The 19,594-nt window shown below is 41.6% G+C and overlaps 1 protein-coding gene across 7 annotated transcripts in view; it reads right to left on the reverse strand.

Moving 5' to 3' along the window:
• Positions 1–19,594, reverse strand: part of MAPKAP1 (MAPK associated protein 1) — a 209,800-nt gene that overhangs the window by 11,783 nt on the left and 178,423 nt on the right. For all 7 annotated transcript variants that reach the window (XM_074362228.1, XM_045517536.2, XM_045517535.2 and 4 more), the window contains one exon: positions 14,532–14,669. In XM_074362228.1, coding sequence (XP_074218329.1) covers positions 14,532–14,669 — 138 coding nt within the window. The remainder of the gene's footprint in view (positions 1–14,531; positions 14,670–19,594) is intronic.

Here is a 19,594-nt window from a genome sequence, read left to right on the forward strand (position 1 = left end):
TGAACAACCTGCTGGCATGGACTGTGGCTGGCAATGACTGGTCAGAGCCTGGACTTCCAAACTGAGCCTGTAGCCCACCTTCGTCTAAACCAGACACTTGCCAGGAAATTGAATTTTTGTCTTCCTTTTCAATTAAAAAATTATAAAATATATTTTTAAATTTCTAGAAATGTAGAAGACAGGAAAACCCTCCATACTCCACTCTGGCACAATGACCTCTGTCATCTCTTTTCTAGTCATTCTCACATGTCTGTTCTCACCCCGTTGTAATCAGGTTGTATACCGAAATTGGGGCCATATTTTTTTTAGTTAACATTTTATCCTAGCCTTTCCTTGTTGCTTCGTAGTTGCCACAACCATATTTTTAATGGCTGCATTTCATTCCAACAAGTCAGTGTGCGCCAGGGTCCACACATTTACTATCTCTCTTTTGGCACTTAAGTTACTTATAAAATTGCCAGTATTCCAGATAAAGCTATGAAGGACATCTTTGAGTATCTGGATTCTTCGAATTCCTTTACATCAGGGATGGATACTGCATAAAAAAAAAAGGCTTCCAAGGTCTGATCTTTTCTGGTCCCTCTGGCCTGGAAGTAGGTAGAAAGTTTTCATTGGATTTCTTGAAGGAAATGGATGGGCTGGGACTCTGGTCTCTGGGCTGCAAACCCGCCCCGGACCTGGTCTCCAGCGGAAGGAGCACTCTTGGCTGCCTGCAGGAGCTTCGGTTCAACTGGCAAAGCTGGTGCTCCTTTCTGAGCGCCTGTGCAGGGGCAGAAGACCCAGGAACTGCAATGATCTGTTTGATCTCTGGAGCAGGGATGGAGTCTGACCCACTTACACTTCTGCCTGCATCTTTCACCCCTCCCCCACTCCCAATTTTGGCTCCTTCCTATAAACATAATTAAAGCTCTCTGATTATAAAAACTCCCATGGCAATGTGATTTCCCTCCTTCCTCTAATTTACTGAAAACATTCTTGCTAAGGTCACCACGACCTCTATGTTGAGAGATCCAGTGGATACTTCTCAGCTTTTATTTTGCTTGGCTTCTCAGCTGTATTTGGTACTTCTCCTGAAGTCCTGCCTTCCCTGAGTTCCCACGAAGCCACAGTCAATCGATTCTTCAGTCGACTTCTCCGGTCAATCCATTCCTTTTATTTCCTTTATGATCTTCTTGTTCTTTATCTCTCCCCAGTGTCCTATCCTTGACCCTCATCTCTTCTAATTGTAATTTCTCCTCTGACAGGTTTGCCCCTTAGGTTTTACTTACTACCCAAAGCAGGTATCTGGCCTAGACCTTTCCCCAGTGTTTCAGAGCCAACCGATGAGTACAGCCACCATCTTCCTATGGCCTGCGATGCTGGTGGTCCAGAATCCAAGTCAACATTTCCCCTTAAATCAAAGGCTCTGTTAGCTCAACTGGAGGCCTCACTATTCACCAAGTTCCAAGCATTTGGTCCCCAAAATAGTTTTCACACATTCTTTTCTATCCTTCCCCATCCTGTGACCACAGTCCTCACCCAGGTCCTGACCATCTGTTGCCTCTTCTTGGTTTTCCTACTTCTGGTCATGTCTTCTTCAGATCCACACCTCTACCAGCACGAGTCATCCTTTCATACGACACGTCTGGTCATATCACTCCCCTACTTAAAACTTGACGGTGTTTATTTTCCAATGTCCTCAGAATAAAGTCCAAGCTTCTCAGATGATTTTCAAGACCTCAGATTTGCAAATTCTCAAACTTTCTAGTCTCAGGATCCCTTACACTCTTAACCATTACTAAGGAGCCTCCCAAATTTTTGTTTACATGCAGTATATCTATCAATATTTATTATATTAGAAATTAGAGCAGTAATTTAACTATTAATTCATTAAAAGTAATAAACTCATCGAAGTTAACATAAACAATGTATTTTTTTTAATGGCAAAACCCTTATATTTCCTCAAACAATAATGGTTTAATGAAAAGCCTGGTATTATTTTATATTTTTGAAAATTGTAAAATACTTGGTTTAACAGAACACAGCTAGATTATCCTCTCCGCGTCTCCATTTGATCTGCTGTGGTTGTTTTGGTTGAAGCATATGAAAAAAATTCAGCTTTTGGAAACGAAAGGCATATTTTAATATTTTTCTCTGCAAATATTCTTTGATATTATAGCAAACTTGATAAATGGTATCTTCTTAAAGATTAGTTGCAATGTGGAATCTAAAACCACATGAATAAACTTTTTGTATTGTTACACTAAAATCCATTGGTCTGTCTAGCACTTTGAAAGAGTCTTTTACTCTTGTATGACTTTGTAACATCATGCGGTAGTCTAGAAAATATCGGTTCACCGGGTTATGCAGGTCTTTCAAATGCCGACATATTTCATTATACAATATCAAAAAGTATCTCATTCCTTAATTTCACCACTGATCTTTTCCACAGAGTCTTTAAGTGATGAGAAGGTAAGCTCACAGTGATGAGTACAAGTTTTCTATAATTTTAATTTTCACCTAAGAGCTTGAATTTCATCATTGGCATCAAATACTAACTTATTTTCCTTGACATGACAGGCTCACTTCCTTCATTTTCAGGAAAATGTCTGCTAAATAGTTAGGTCTGAATAACTGTAGTGTGTCAGTTGTTCTTTCAAGTACAAATGCTGTTCCATGAAATAAACGGCTAGTTCAGCTTGTAACTCACAGTTACACAGGTGCTTTTCCTTAGGAGACAAGTATTCTACTCCCATACGCAGCAGATGTGACCGTGTGTACTTCAGGAAATGAGTTAAGAGCAATGTTTATGAGATCTTTTGATGCTTCAATTCATGTGTAAGTTGTTCTAACACAATATCAGATGGCATTTTGGTAACCAAGTATTGGTTGAGTTTTATTCTTTAGCTTTTTAGAGAGGTAGACAAGCAAGAAACAAATTTTGTATTTGGAAATTTTGTCCTCAGTTTGTAATGACATTGAGTTTGCAAGTACTTTCGGGAGGCTAAATTAGATGAAACCTCACCTTATCTAGTCACAGAGAGCTCGGGTGGCCTTGGTGCAAAAAACAAGCAACTATTTCCATTTTAAGCATAACAAGTCCATATCACAAATTTTCCTCCCGTATTAAGAGAACAAGGAAAATACTGTGTTATCATGTTCATCTTCATAACTACTGAAGATCATGATTTCCTCAGGGTTGCAAAGGGCTCTATCTCACCACAAGATAGTTCCATACTGCCAAACCACTGTGCTTACTGAGTTCGTGGACTGCTTTTTAACAGTTTTTGTTTTGTTTCATTTTTGGTCAGCCCTTATCCGTTTGCACTTCCCACTGTCTTAATTATTCAGTTCTGTATTTCCTTCTCCCCCTTCTATTTTTCTGCATTTAACATCCTTTAGGAAGAGAAACCAGGTAACCAAGCATGGTTGAAATCTGTTAAGAAATAAGACTTCACAGACTGAGTCGGGGCTAGGGACGCTCTTTCATCCAAAAGCACAGAAGTTTAAGTGCCTTGGCTTCATGTCAGTGGCAGAGGGGAGAATATATGCCTCTGTTACCATTTATATGTAACTTTAGACAAGTTACATAGCTTCTTTGAGCCCTAGTTTCCTCATTTATAAAATAGGAACACTATGTGTCTCACAGAGTTGTTGCTAAGATTAAGGTATCTGAGGATAAGTCAACAATCTGAGGTTCTATAATAAACGTATATAAGCTTCAAAGGGTTGTTGCAAGCACCTGGACACTGCCTGGCACGTGGTAGATTCCCTGTCTTTTGACCTCCACACTCCAAGACAAGCAAACTTTTCCTGTAAAGGGCCAGACAGTAAATGTTTTAGGCTTTGTGGGCCAAGAGGCAGAATTAAGGATATTATGTCAGTATTTACATAATGAGAGAAAAAGAATTTCCCTATTTTTTGACAAAATTCAAAATATAATAATCAAAGTTTTTTTTTTTAGTAGTGCAGGCTATTTATGAGAAGGATAGAATTTTTTCTGGGGGGATAACATGTCGCTTAAATGGAGTTTAAAATTAATGTTCCATATCATCAAATCAACTGTGAATATTTACCTGTTAAAAATTATTCTTAGCACGTAGGCCATACAAAAATAGGTGGTGAGCTAGATTTAGCCTGTGGTTCATAGATTATCGATCCCTGCTCAAAGAGGTCTTATTTCCTTTTTCTTGGTTCATTCCATATAGTTGCTAATGTTGACATTTTGAGTACTCAGGTTTTTGTGTGTAGACCTGTGTTTCTATCTGGTATGTTTTTTCCCTCCAGCCTTCAATATTTCTTGTAGTGAAGGTTTAATGGCAACAGATTCTTCCAGCTTTCAAATGTCTGGAATGTCTTCATTTCACCTTCATCTCTGAAGGATATTTTCACTGAATATAGAATTCTAGGTTGACGAGATTTTCTTTTAGCAAGAGATGTCACTCCACTGTCTTCTGGATTACATTATTTTTGATGAGAAGTCAGCAATAATTCTTATCTCTGGCTGCTTATAAGATTTTTCTCTTTATCATTGGTGTTTTAGCAATTTGATTATTATGTGCCCTGATGTGGTTTTCTCTGTATTTATACTGTTTGGCCTTCTTTGGACTTCCAAAATTGGTGGATTAATATTTTTAATCAAATCTAGAATAGTTTTCTCCAACATTCCTGAGCCTCCAATTATATACATGGTAGAACACTTGCTATTATTCCACAGGCTTTGTTCTTTTCATCCATTTTTTCTCTCTGTGCTTCAGTTTGAATAGTTCCTAGTGTCCTGTTTTAAAGTTCAGATTGTAGTAGGCAGATTCTGAAATGGCTTTCAGTGATCCCACCTCTTGCATTTCACAGCCTCATGTAATCTCGTCTTGTTTGTGGACTAGACATAGTGACTTACTTCTGATGAATAAATTACAGCAAAATGTTGGGATGTATTTCTGAGATTAGGTTGTAAAAGATGGTGACTTCTTCCTTCCTAGTACCTTCTTGCTCCTGATTATTTTGATGAAGCCAACTGCCATTTTGTGAACCTCCCTTTGGAGAGGCCCATGTGGCAAGGAAGTGAAGGTGTTCACAAAGAAATGAACTCTGCCAGTAACTACTCAGAGAGCTTTGAAGCAGATCCTGCCCATACTGAACCTTGAGAGACTGTGGCCCTGGCTGACAGCTTGACTGGAGCTTAGTGAGAGACCCCATGCTAGAAGACTCAGCTAAGCTATGCTGGATTCCTGACCCACAAAACTGTGAGATAATAAATGTTATTGTTGTTTTAAGCCTCCAAGTTTTGGGGCAATTTGTTATGTGGCAAAAGATAACTAACACTGACCTTCTTTCCTAATCTTCTCCCATTGGTGAATTTTTTGATTCAGGTATTGTATTTCTCAGCTCTAGAATTTTCATTTGGTTTTTAAAGTTTCCACTTCCCTTCTTTTTGAGTTCTTGTTTTCCTTTAAGTCTTTGAACACATTTATAATAAGTAGTTTTAAGCACTTATCTGCTAATTCTAGTATCCCTGCTATTTCTGACTTTCTATTGATTGATTTTTCTCCTGGTTATAGGATACATTTTCCTGCTTCTTCGCATGTCTCATAATTTTTTATTGAAAGCTGGACAGTATAAATATTACATTGTGGGATGCCTGCATTTTGTCATCATCCTTTAGAGAATATTGGACTTTGTTCTGGCAGTCAGTTAATTTACATGTGGATCAACTTGATCTTTTCAAGACTCCTTTTAAAACTTTACTCAGTAAGGGTTAAAGCAGCATTTAATCTAGGGCTAGCTTAGCCTTACTCCTAAGATATGGCCTTTCCAGACTCACTACTAAATGCCCTTGATGCTTACTCTGGGTGGTGAGAATCCTAGCTCACTGCTCCCTAGGAGCTGTTCTTCAATTGGACTTGTGAAATAGGCATGCATAGTGTAGTCTACAACAGCATATTAAAGGGCCTCTTTCTAGAGCTCTTTCTCAGTACAGTTCCCTACTCTCCATACTTAATTTTGCAAATTTCAATTGTTTCAGCCTCCCTCAACTCTGATCTGTGTCTCCCAGCTCAGTGACACTGATACAATCTCCTTGGGAAACCCCAGAAGAAAGCTAAAGTGATAGTAGGTCTCACCTCATTTGTTTCCCTTCTCTCAGGGCTCACAGTCCTGTACTGCTTATGTTCCAATGTCTGCAAACAGTTTCTTACATTTTGTGCAGTTTTCCAGTCATTTATGATAGAAGGGCTAATCTGGTAGCAGTTACTCTGTCCTGGAAGTTGCCTATGGGAGTCTTGTAAACAATACATTTTTTGATTTTAATGAAAGAATGGCTTACTTTTTCCATGTTTATAAGAATAACAAAATCTAAGCACTCCATTTATTTATTATGAAAACACAGTTTGGAGCTTGGCAGGAGGCAAGGGAAACAGATTTTCCCCATCACTTTTTCCAGCTGAGAAGTTTTTCGCACAGATTTCTTCAGCAGGAAACAACCCCTGCCCTTACCCTCTTCTTAATTAGGATCCCTTCTAATGTTAAAATCAAGGAGGGGGAAAAGGGAATTTGTGGAAATGGTAATCAAAATCTAGGAAAATGTAAATGTATGCAAACTTTCCATTATACCTACAAGACTGTTTTGTTATTTTGGGTCTATAAGGCCCAAGTCAACAATTAAGTGAAAACTTAAGAGCAAAAAGAAGGTTTTTCCTAGGAGGAAAAAAAGTTGATACCCCCCCCCCAATGTTTTCTACTCTAACAGATATCAATATTCCAAATAATATGAGGAAATTCTTTCTTGTTTATTAGTAAGTCCTAGGGAAAAATGAAGAAAGTTTGCAAAGAATGTAAGAAAACCCACTGAGTGTCTCAATACCAGCCAATTTTCCGCACAAAGACACACACGTTCTAAAGCTGGCAACCATGCCCCCAACAGCAACTATAGTACCTGATAATGAACATGGCCGGTGTGTTGTTCTTATCATATGTCTAGGGCTCAGAGTAGAATCGCCTGCCTCCTAAATTCAGAGGATTGATCCTTCCAGAGACCACACACTGTATTAAATATCTCTTTTCCAGGAACTGCAGAGACAAGCACACTGGTCCCATCTATCATACGCTAAGGGTGAACAGAATAGTAGGTTAAGAACAAGATGTTGGGTTTGCCTTTTCACTACAACTTTGAGAAGTTCTACAACGGACCTCCATATCTCTTTGTAGAAGAGCCACACTTCTCTTGGCCAACTCCAAATTCTAGAAGCAACTTTTAAACGCTCATTGTGGCCACTCAAGAGTGAGTTAAAGAGTCACTGAGCACTGACTGTAGCTCCTGGACAGAAGCTGTCCTATTTCTAGAGGATGCAGGTGAGCATAAGTAGGCATGTCCAGTGCAAACGTCAGGTGTCAGTAAATAATGACCAGGTCAGTCAGTGGGACACATGCTGGGCTGGCTCCCTCAGGCTGAGTTCTCAGGGGTCTGACCAATGTCACCCAGCCTCAGCAATGGTTCCCTGGAACACAGTGATGGCCTATTTAACAGCAGATCACAGCCTGAGGTTACTGGAAACCAAACTGGGTCAGAGAACCTAAGAATACAGTCTGGCATCAGATGATGCAAGCTGGCCCCACGCTTACCAGGTTTTCCGCCTTTATCTTATGGTGCACTCCGGGCCTTCCCTCCCACACACTGGGAAAAACTGAGGTGGTCTCCCTGGTTGCCTAAAACCCACCTCCCCGGCAGCTCCCTTGTTTTGGAAGATGATAAATAAATCAAAATGCACTAAGCAGCACTTCCACAGGCACTCGCCTCCTTCACTGAACGTGCACCTCATCAATCACACTATTGTCTGCTTGAAAGGCGAGCCTTGTAAATGTCATATCCACTCAGGCCCAAGGAGAGGCGCATCCAAATGCAGCAAGGAGTTTTAATTGGATAGTGTAATTAAACTAAAAAACCCCAGCAGACTCCCTTTGACAGGATAGATGAAGACCCCTTTTAATAGGGCTAGGAAACGTATCTGTTAAAAGGATGAGGCACTGCCTGCTCCTGATTGTGCTCCAGAGTACTCTTATGAAAAGGCAATTCAATAACTGGGGCATTTAATGTGTTAGTCTGTTGTGTTCTGTAATCGAGCAGTACTTACCGTATTTGATCTGGAACTTATGAAATAAGTCCTTGTCAGAGGATTAAAAACACAACATAGCTTGCCCACTTCATGTTTGAAGTGCCTGGACTTCCAGGGATGGACAGAGCCTGAGGATGTGAGTATAAATACAAATGCCTTCCTTCCTGGGGCACACAGTACGCTGGCATGGCCATGGACATACACCCACCCACCTTGGGTGGGGGCTCTTCCACCCAGCGGTAGCTAAATGGTCACCCTCATTTCCCTTTCACACATTCTCACAAGCATTTAAAGAACACAACAAAATTCCTGGGTACCTCCTCTTTTAGGAACTGTAATACCTGTCACATCAATGTGTGTGTGTTTTCTCTGCTAGAACTACCCCTGTTAACCAGGGAGAAAAGAAATCAGGTGGCCAGAGGATTCACTGTATGGGCTGGGATGTGCCCAAGTCAATTTTAGTAGCAAAACCTTAGTCCTTCTGCCAGTCTCCCTGCTCTCCTTTGTTGGGAGAAGGGGTGGGGGATGCACACACAGGCACATTCAGACACACACACACCAACACGAGGCCTGTAGCTCCACAAACAAGGTAACAAAATTAGTGAGAACACACCAAGAGGTTTGGATCTGCACCGGACTGTCTTATAAGCAGACCATAACAATCCCTGTCAGATGGAATTCTAGTGTCCCTAGGTCAAGGTCAGGGAATTCAGCATTTGGATGGATCAAGACAGCCTCTAAGCTGGGGCTCAGGTGGGGTGTGGAGGCAAGGTTTCAGACTCCTCTATGGTTAGCTTTCCAAAAACAAACACTTTGCTTTATTTACAAAAACCTTCAAGTCAGTTTGCCTGGGCCCTCGGACCGATTTTTCTTTTTTAAGGATGGAGAAGGGTTTGATGACTGCTTTTACTTCCCCAAAAGCCTCCTTGGAGCTCTGTTTGCAAACCTTTGAACATTCCTTAATACTGATCTTTCACGATGAGTTGATAATCCCATTAAGGATATATAAACGAATGCTTATAATCTATGAAAACTGGATAGTGAATTAAACCATCAGATACCTTTAGGTGTAAGTGAAAACTACATAAAAGCATTTCAGCCATCAATTTGGCTATCACTTCTAGCCAGTATGAATTCTGCTGGAAAAGCTATTTTCGTGCAGATGTGGAATTCAATGGGAAAGACTGACTCGTGTACCAACATCAATCAAAATGTCGACTTCCCTGGCAGCTCTCAACAGTAAGGCAGGTTCAAAGGTCACAGGATAAAGAAAAAGCCAAGCTCTGGTTCAGCTCTAATATCTCCTCGGTAGAAGTCTTGCAAAAGTACCCCCTTCTGTATTAGCCTTGCTTTCATTAATCTTCTTGCCATCTTCTTTAACTAGTCATGCAGAACCGCTCGATAGCAAGACGTATAATGGGGAAGGCCCTGTGCCTATTACTGCGTTAACATTCTCTTAAGCCCCAGTGCAACAATGGAACGGGAAGGCAAAGGAAATCTGCAACTGCAGGGTGCAGTGCAGGCAATTCAATTACAGCCTGGGCTCACCTATGTACTTCTGACCTACAAAACACAAGAGGCCTCTGTGTCTAACGGGCTTGGCCATTAAGGTTGCTGAAGATCACAACAATGCTGATCTTTTCTATTTAAGCTAAATCAATGTGGACAAATCATTATTCAGTAGCTTTAATTTAATTAGCAAATTAAATACACTACTTTACAGATCTTGTCAAGTACTTATGAAAAGAAAGATTCATTTAAGTGGGAGGTCACCAATGAGCCCATCTAATTTAACTCATAGCCTTAACTGAATCTCGTCTCAAATATCCAGCAGGTTCTGTTCGGGAGCCTTAACGGTCTCCTGCAGTTGTGGTAAACTCACAATCCCAGAGAGTTCCTGCCCTGTAGCCAAACTGTGTTTTGGACAAAAAAACCAAACAACCCCCACCAACATAACCAGCATCAACAGAATCGGATTTCCTTTAAATTATTCTATTGCAAGAGAATGTAATCAGGTTACCTCTATTATGTTGCTTCCTTATGATTTTATATTATCTATACTTAATTGAGATACAGAGTCCTTTTCAGCTATAACGACGACAGCTACTTTATTAAGGTTTAAATCTGATTTCTTAATGATAGGCTGCTTCCTTTAAAGACTCTAAACCTGCACAACCTTCTTATGATAAAGCCAGACCTGGAATGGTTGAGTCTGGTACTTTATTTAAATACAGCTCTAGAGTCCCTGATGGGTGCTAATTTCACAGAAAGGTCCCTTGCTTTTGTTTCAGTGTTGGAATTTGAAAAAAGATCACCCACTGCATTTAAAGCCTACGTCTAGACCTGTGTAAGGATGGAGAATTAATTCTGAGACAATTTAACCATGGTAGTTTCTGATATGGAAACATTCTCCTCTCCTGTGTGTGCCGTATACATCTTTGTTCAGTTAAAATGAATCAGAATTAATTCATCTTTTAGAGGTTTGTGACATCCTTCAAAACAGTAAAAGCTCTCCTAAGGAGTAGCAAAACCAGACTTAGAAATCACTGATTTGAATAATAATGGCAGCAGAAAGCTTTTTTTTTTTTTTTAATCTAGAAAGGCAGAATTGATTCTTAATTTCTCAGAGCTTTTGATACACCGATTTTTCTCAACTAACTTTTGTTAAGAGTCCATATTTATATGTACATTTTTTAAAAAGGCATGTATCTATTTAGTCATTAAGTTCCAGGTCCTTAAACACTCACAGGGACAGAGCAATAAATCTTCCCTATGAGAACACAGCCTAAGAGGGAGAAGTTAGGGGAAGGAAAGAGAGCCACAGAATTGCTATTTATGGAGTACAGCTTCAGAGTCTGGGTCTTTCTGATTCCACAATATATGTAATTATGTGTTTCACCGCAGGCGCTCTAATGCTCAGTCCCTTTGCCAAGTCAGCTATTCACATGCTTTTTGGATATGGCATCAATTAAACTTGAGTTGTGTTCCTTATGACGACCAAATTAATGGTTTGACAGCGGCTTTCTCAATAAACACTGCAAACTGGCCATATTTGAAGGTTTTAAAAACCACTTCTTTTCTGTTCAAAATTCTGACAAACACGTCTCAAGTAAGACTGGGGACAACTTCATTATCCTCCCAACACTTAAAGCCTTTTTGTAAAGAAGGCTGTTTAATAACACGTCTGCTCTGTTTTCACAACTAAATTATTCCAGTTGGTCACACGTTCCAGTCTCTGGCAAGACACTTGTGTTATGAGAGATAAAAACATGAAAAAGGAAATATATTGCAGAAATCAAAAACCTTATCTACTTCTAGACTCTCTCTCTTTGCCATAATTCATTCAAGAAGGCCCCAAGAATAATTTTTGATGTAAACTCAGCTACAAACATACATCACTATGCTGATAAAAATCACAGGCTAAACTTATGAAATATAGTGACTTTCATTTCTTTAGTGCTGTTAAAATAACTTTTTTCTAAGGTTCAACAGACACAAAAGATAAAAGGGTTACCATTAATCCTTTAAAAAAAAGAAGCCTCACAGATTAATTCTGTGGTCTGATGATGGTCCTGAAGATGAACTTTTTAGATTAAGTCAATGAATTAATTTGATGAAGATACTAGAATTCATAAAAAAAAAAATAACAGCATCAAGCTGATTCATTTAATACATCTTTGTTTGGGCACTTTACAACATAAATTATGTTGAATAACTTCTGGTTTCTAAATTCTGGCCTCATTAAGTTCAGTCTCAAGACAACAAACATTCATTGAGGACTACTCTGCAGGCGCTGCGCTAGGGCATCAGGATACAGGATCCAGTCTCTGGTCAATTAGTTCAGCATGGAGAGGGGGCTGGGAGAGTGGGGCAGACCTCAAACAGATACAGCCCAGTGTGTGAGGTGCTTTACCAGAGCTACGTGCAAAATTCCTGGCGGCAAAATCACAGGCAGAAGCTGACACTGGAGCTGGATCTTGAAAAGAGAGTGTGCTGGGTGTGAGGAAATGGAGGTGTCCATAGATGAGAGAGAGGGTCAGGGTGGAGGTGTATTCCAGGCAATGGGAACAGCAGAAGCACAAAATTCAAGGAGTTTATGTGCCGGTAGTTCACAGTGACCACAGCCAAAGTTCAGGATGGCAAATTATGGGCTATGAGCCCGGAGTAGTTGATGTCTGTAAAACCTATGCTGAGGAGTCTGAGTTTTATTCTGTGAGCCTGTAACTTTCATTTTTTTTTTAAATAGCGAAATCCTTTTTATCAATTGATTTTTTTAAATGCAGAAGCCCCCCAAACTGGTTGGGATTAAATGCAGAATCCTCTGGTTGAATGGAGGCCTTACAGTCAGCTCTGCCCTACCTACCCACACACACACACACGCACGCACGCACACACGCAAACACAAACACACACAGAGGCCCCTGAGGTCCCATGAGAGCCTAGAGCTTTGAGGAACATGGTTGAAAAGCACTGTGGTAGGGGCTTACTGGGCCAGAGTGCCTCTCTGTCCAGGAAAGTGTCAGAGTTCTAGATCTCTGGAGCCAGAGGGAGAGAGGTGGAAACCTCTGTAAGACCTACATGTGCAGTTTTTACACAGAACCATCGGTAGGCCTAAGAATAAGACAGAAGACTCTTGCGGGACTGTCACTACTGAAACGGCGGGGCCCACAACCGCCCTGTATCCCTAGTGCTTGGAACTCGGCCTCTCTCTCAGAGATGTGCGGTCACTACCGCTGGACCAAATGACCTCAAGAGGCAGCCGGGAGGTGGTGGCTGTGCATCTCTTCATCCCCTATGAGGCTGCATGTGTTACATCCTTTCCCTTTCAGTGCCTGAATCACAGCCTCCTTGGCACAGTCTGTATCTTGGTATGAAAGTAAGGGAAATCAGAATCCTGTTTCTAGTTCTTTCCGTAACCCTTCCACTCCAGCATATCCCCAGATGCAATATGCAAGTGATCGCCTTTCATTTCTTAGAGACATGGAGAATTCATAAAATGTTACTTTCAAGGCATCCTGAGCTCTTGGGAAGAAAGATGCTGGAACGGTGACATCTTTACTGACTGACTGGCTGCAGGGAGAGGGATTAGGAAGACCTTCATCTAAAGGCAGAGGGAATCTGGCAGTCTTGGGGCAAGGGCCCCAGAGCAGCAGGCAAATTTCTCACCAACTCGTTCTGGCAAACACCTTGCAGAGTCAAGGCCTCACTGGGATGACAGGAATGGGGGGGGGGGGCATGGCCTTACTCCTTGCTCCCTGCACCATGAAGTTCTCCCTTCTTGCTAAGCTACAGGCTGAAGAGTTGAATGGAGGAGACTGTGTAGCCCAGCATTGCTGGATTGGACAAAACAATTAAGCATCCACCCATAAAGGAGGCCACGTGGCACAGGCCCAGTCTGCAGGCCCAGTCTGTGTTCTTTAGGCCTCTGTTCACTCAGCTTCATCTCAAAACCTTGAGCTACATTATACTTGCTGGCCTTCAGGTTTCTCACTGTTCTTTTTGAGTATGTCATTCCTTATAGTTGTTCCCTAATTTAGTGGACACTGGAATAAAGGGGATTAACAAAGACTGGGTGCTCAGGTTATACTCTAAGTTACTGAATCAGAATCTACTGGGGTGGGCCCTGGGTAGCTGCATTTTAACCAGGCACCCCAGGCAGTGCTGTTGATGTATCATTTAGAGAAGCACTGTCTTAGAGCCTTCTCCGGGCAACTAACAAGTCCTTTATATTTTAAACTTCCTTCTTCCATGGAGGAATAGCAGTGTGATCTGTGTCCTTTCTGCCTCTTGATGGGACTGAAGTCCTAAAAATGATTAATTAAAATGCTACACTCAATTACTTAACTGCAAAAATATAATGTGCTAAAAATATACACCCAGACCCTATCTACTTTGAGGAGTGCCAACCCAGCAGCCATCTCTTCTGCAGGAGTTTAATTATGAGCTGGTAGGTCATGCGGCTGCCAACAATTTGGAGGGCGTTGACACTTCCAGCATGATGGATATCTAAATCTGGTCCTCAGCTGCCACAGGAAATCCTCCAGCTTCCCTCGATCTGGCAAGGAAGGTAGGCAGGTCCAGGCCTGACTGGTCCAGACCCCCAAATGGGATGAGGAAGGGATCACAAAGTGAAATGAGGGCTCTGGTAAGTGTAGATTCCCATCAGAAATCTGCCCCTGCGCCCCCAGCCCTCGGCAGGGGGCTTCTGAGGTCAGGAGCTGCTGTGAGGTTCTCTACTGCCATCAAGACTGAACAGAATAGGGGCCCATGTCAGGCTCTGGGCACCATAATACAATTCCATTTGATTAAAAGAAATTTCTGGTAATGAATTAAACGGACCCAAGGAAAAAAGGACACGGTGGCAATATATCCTCTTGGCACCCAGCACACAGAGGGGAAGAGGGGGAAGAGAGAAAGGAGACATAAATAAAAGGGACTACTCACTGGGGCTTTTTTCTTCAGCAAGGTCACAGGCACAGAGCAGGTCAGAATCGATTGAGATGGGTTTCTGCTTAATCCAAAACTTAGTGCTGGCTTTCTGATTCGTAACAGGGTCTATCTCTACTTTGTCTCCAGAGATACCTGTAAGGCCAAGGGGAGAACAAAAAAAAAAAAAAAAAAAAACAACAAAAAAACAAAAAAAAACACAGGAAGTAGAAGGTGTAAGTGATTTCAGTGTAACCATTTGACCTGTTTTGTAAATCCTACATTGCATGAACATCTTAGGGCTCTGGGGAATGCCATGGGCTTCTTAAGACAGACATAAGGAGATTCCAAATGGCCCAGAGAAGTCACACAGTCTGCTTTCCTGGTAGGTGAGCTGAAGAGGGCATGGAGGGACAATCAAAAACCATATAAAAAGGTATTAAGAAACATGCTTTCTTAGATATAATACAGATGCAATATAGCATTTACCTACGTATTGTTAATGAAATAAACTATAAGATAAGGTTCATTTAAACAGTTTTGACCAGTGGTCTTTGTTTTGTTTTGCTTTAGAAGATCTGGGTTAGACAGATAAAGCTGTAACATCACCTATGCCTAAACAGCTAGCTACCAACAAACAGTTTCTGATCGGGAAAAATCTTACACACTAAAAATAGGAAAAATCTTTCTCTCACTAAATAATTCTCTGACACTAAATAATTATCCACACTGTATTTAAAGGAAGTCACAGGAGGATCAAAGGGTCCTTTACATAAAGCCTTTCAAGTTCAAGTCTTGGAGCCTGGCTTCAGGCTGTGGAGGTCACTGCTTCTCCGCTGAGGGGGAGACAGCACTGTGTGTGCGCTTTATGCAACAAAGACTTTCTAAAGGAATCCAGAATGTTAACTCCTGGTACTTCACGTTTCATTTTCAGAGCTGTGAAAGACATAACACGCTGTACGGTGACTGGGAGCAAAGGTGTCAGGAGAACAAAGGTAGCACCAGGGGTGGCGGGCGTCCTGGGGTAACTGGAAACGCACAGGTATCACCGAGCAGAGTGTGCCCAGCCTGACACACGGGATCTAGGCTACATGCTCTCCTTTTCCTTTCACTGAAAATTGAGGAATCTGTTCATGAAGTGAAACAAAACCCTTCAATATGCCTTCCAGTGTAGGCCCCAGATGGAATCTTAAAAGTAATTAATTTTCAGGCCACAGTTTAAAGGTCAGGGTCAAAGTGAAAAAAAGCAAAATGAAGTAAAGATACAAGAAATAATTAAAACAACCAAATGTACCAACTGCAACCAAAAAGACAACCAGAGTTAACATATGGATCCTATGGACTACACTCAGAAATTTTTAAATATAATGTGAGAAAACTCAGCAGGCCAAAAGATCAGGCAGATAAAAGAAACAGCTAAATTAAAAAACCAAAAAGAAAAGAACACAACGACCACGGTCTGAGGCCAAATTTAAAATTCAAAGAGAAAACAAATACAGAGAAAATCCTAGTGATTAGGTCTGTTTCTATTTTATTTTATGAATAAAAGAAATCCCAAGGAGCAGTCAGACAAAGGCAGGAGACCGAACAGACCACCGTGGAGTCTGACCTGCTGTCTCTGAAGGAGACACGGCAGTTCAGTTGCTTAACCCGGCTCATTACTGTGTGGTCTTTGGAAGAGACGAACAATTGGTATTTTTTATTAATCGAATGCTGGAATTTGTCATTAGACATATTTCAGGAACACCATATTTCAATTAGGCATAATGTCATAAGCCCAATTGACTCTGGACATTCAGGTCTAGATGATTTCAGGAGGGCGAGAATGTATCAAGAGACCAATTTTATTACATTTCACTTAAAATAGATTACGACTACCCAGTTACACTCTTCCCTCCAATCTGGTCATTAATTGTTAAAGATCTGGACATTTCTATAGTTCCCTGAAAGAAAAGTACTTACACCATGGTTGTTGGTAGCAAGTGTTTTTTTTTTTTTTCTCCCGTCTTCTTCTTCTGCTTCTTATTTTGACATTTATAAAAGTCAAAACGAGCAGAACAAAATAGATGTGCGTATCTCTTATGTTGAATAAACCCTGCCCCATATTCCTTTCTCAGAAAGGGAGGGGAAAGCTCATCATTAGAGAAACACGGTTTTAAAATTTTGTTCTATGGCCCTGCAACTCCTGAAGCCACAGTCAGTCAATATTGTTAATGTAGCTTGTTAATTTGATAGGATTTGTCAGGTAACTCCACTGGAAAATTATATAAAACTGTTCCAGATGAAAAGATGATAGTGACATGAATTAAAGTGATAGAACAATAGTGGAATATAAACCAGAAATGACACCCAAAGTGGCTGTTGATTTATTGCCATACTGAGTTTGGTTCTGGGCTCCCATGTATATTAGTGCTACAAATCTGGGTCCATTTAGCAGAGGGATGCGCATACATACATCACCAGCTCCTGCTCCAAGCCAAGGTCACTCCCCATTGCATCAATCTTTTCAACAGAGCCTACTTCACAAAGCAGGACTTTTGTAACCATCTCAGATGTAACAGACTCTCGTCCTCTTTCATCTTTCTTTTATCATGTAAAGTACACTTTAACTTCTATTATTTTTATCTGCAAATTGTTACTGTATAGTTCATCCATTACTGGCTGTATCTCTGCATCAATTGCTGAAGCTCTGCTCGGCCACGAGAACACTTTCCCAATGACGCCCTTTCCTCGGGTTATTGTACAGTCATTGCTCACAGAGGGGGACCCCAAGTCTGCAGTTTGGGGATGAAGATGTGGGAGGTAAATGCATTAGGTTCAAGATGGGCAGGCAGGTGGAACGCCATTTAAACAATTGGTGTGTTCCAAAAAAGTTGCGTGTAAATCAGATTTTTTCTGAATCAAATCACATTTTCCCACTGACTTCTAGTTCCAGAGATACTTTATCTTCATTTTGGATTGATCTGTAATTGGCAGGGGCTCCCAACACTTTAGTTTTAAGTTTCTCTGCCCTGCAGGCTTTCAGTCAAGTAGTTAATGATCTGTAAAACACTCGCCTGCCTAGAGGAGTCACTATTTAAAGAAACCTGTAGGGGAATCTCTCCTGATGGGAAAAATCCTTTTGTACATTAAATAATCACACCCTACTTGCGATGTGTGTGAGTCCCGGCTTCTTAAAGCAGGGCACAGAGCGGCACAGGGTGCCACTGGACCCTGTTGCTCTTGCTGGACAAGTGGCAGCCCTTGTTGGAGCCCATTTTCCTGAGCACACCCACGCCGTGCTGCTGAAGACAGTGTGTGGAATTCAGCCTGGAAGCAAACAGAGACCTCTTCCGGCCCCAGCCTGGGAGTCCAGGGTCCCCTTTTTGGTTGAAAGGAGGAGGCAGCCTGGTGGAGAGGACACCAGTTAGGAGGCTGGTACCACAGTCCAGGCCAGGGGCAAAGAGGGTGACGCCATTACCTGGCACCAAGTCTGTTCCAGAAAGGTTAGAAATCCTTTGTGTGCTCCAAATCTCACAACAACCTAATGAAGTTGGCTACTATGTGTATCCCTGTTTTATAGATGAGGAACCTGAAACACGGGGAGGTTAAGTAACTTGCTCAGGATCACACAGCTAAAAAGTAGCAAAGCTGGAATCTGAAGAAAGCCAGGTAATGTGGTTCCAGAATCTGTCCTCTCAGCTACTACACTATTCTGCAAGAACTGTGCTAGGTGTTTTACTTAACACACCCTAGGAGAACTGAAGGAGCTTGTCTAAGGCCTGTAAGTGGGAAAGCCACTTTCACACCCAGAGCTATCTGGCTCCCACGTACGGCACTTCCCACTGCTCCGCACGGACCCGTGCAGCTGAGTCAAGAAGATGTGATAAGAAATTCTGCCCAACTAGTCCTTAGTCTCCTCTCTCAGTTTTCACCAAGGGACAAACAATATTCAAACGTGCCAGCAAATACACACCTATTTGTGTTCATACACGGCCAACTTGAGCATGAAATACTCTCAATATTCTTCTTTTTGATCACTGAGCTTAGTCTCGATTTCCTTGGCTAGAGTTTTTGTGTAAAGTCACTGAAGGAAAGGCAGAGATACTCCTTAAAGTGTTGTTTATGCACTATTTTAAAGTAATTCAAATTATAAACGTATGTCCAAGAAAACAAGGGAAGCTGGCTTTTGGAAAGTTCACATTTCTCCAACTTAAATGGCCAACAGTGGAAGAATAGTTAATATAACCATGACGGAATACAATACAACCATGAAAAATTATGTAAAACAAAAGCTTTGCCTTGGAAAAATTCTTATGACACTAGGTGAAAAGGACAGGAAAAACACTTAAAGGAAAGCGATCAAAAGGATATGCTTCAAACTGGGAACAGTTCGTCAAGTTAACTCCGGGTAGTGGGATTACCTCCTTTCCTTTTCTGTATTTTTCCAAAGTAGAAATTTCACCAAAAATAAAAGCAAACGTCCTTTTTAAAGCTGACATTTTGGTGGGTTTCTACTTCAGATGTCAGTACTCTTTCTCAATTTTTAACATGTGAGGAAGGGAGAATGTTGAATTCTGTAACTGGTCATCAAGGAAAGTGACCCTAAACTGAAGATGACTTCCATCTAGCAGTTCCCAAGTGCCCAAGGGCTGGGAGCTGCTGGGAAGGAACTCCAGGGGCCCATCATGCCCGGCCTGGTGCCCCACTAACAAATGGGGCTTTGGACGGTCCACCCCAGCAGTTATAGCTGGTGAAGAAGAGCGCTGGGGGGCCAGCCCGAAGTGGCCAGGGTCAGCCCCTTCCCTCGGTCGGAAACAAGGGAGGCTATCTGCCGCCTTTGCCAGCTCTCCTCCCCAGCCCACTTATCCAAAGCCATCTGTCATGACCTTTTCGTGCTCCCACTTCTGACAGCTTCCAGATACAGTGAGTCAAACTTCACTGGCAGCAAACTATCACACCAACTGTCAAAGGCAGAAACCACTGCCTGACTGCTGTCCTACGTCAACGCCAGCATACAAGCCCTCCCTTAACAAGACAGCTCAAAATAAACAAAAATGCAACTACAGTGTCTACACAGCTCTCTAGGGAAACCATTTGTC

The sequence above is a fragment of the Camelus bactrianus genome, chromosome 4 (genome assembly GCF_048773025.1).
Source record: "Camelus bactrianus isolate YW-2024 breed Bactrian camel chromosome 4, ASM4877302v1, whole genome shotgun sequence".
NCBI classification, from domain to species: domain Eukaryota; kingdom Metazoa; phylum Chordata; class Mammalia; order Artiodactyla; family Camelidae; genus Camelus; species Camelus bactrianus.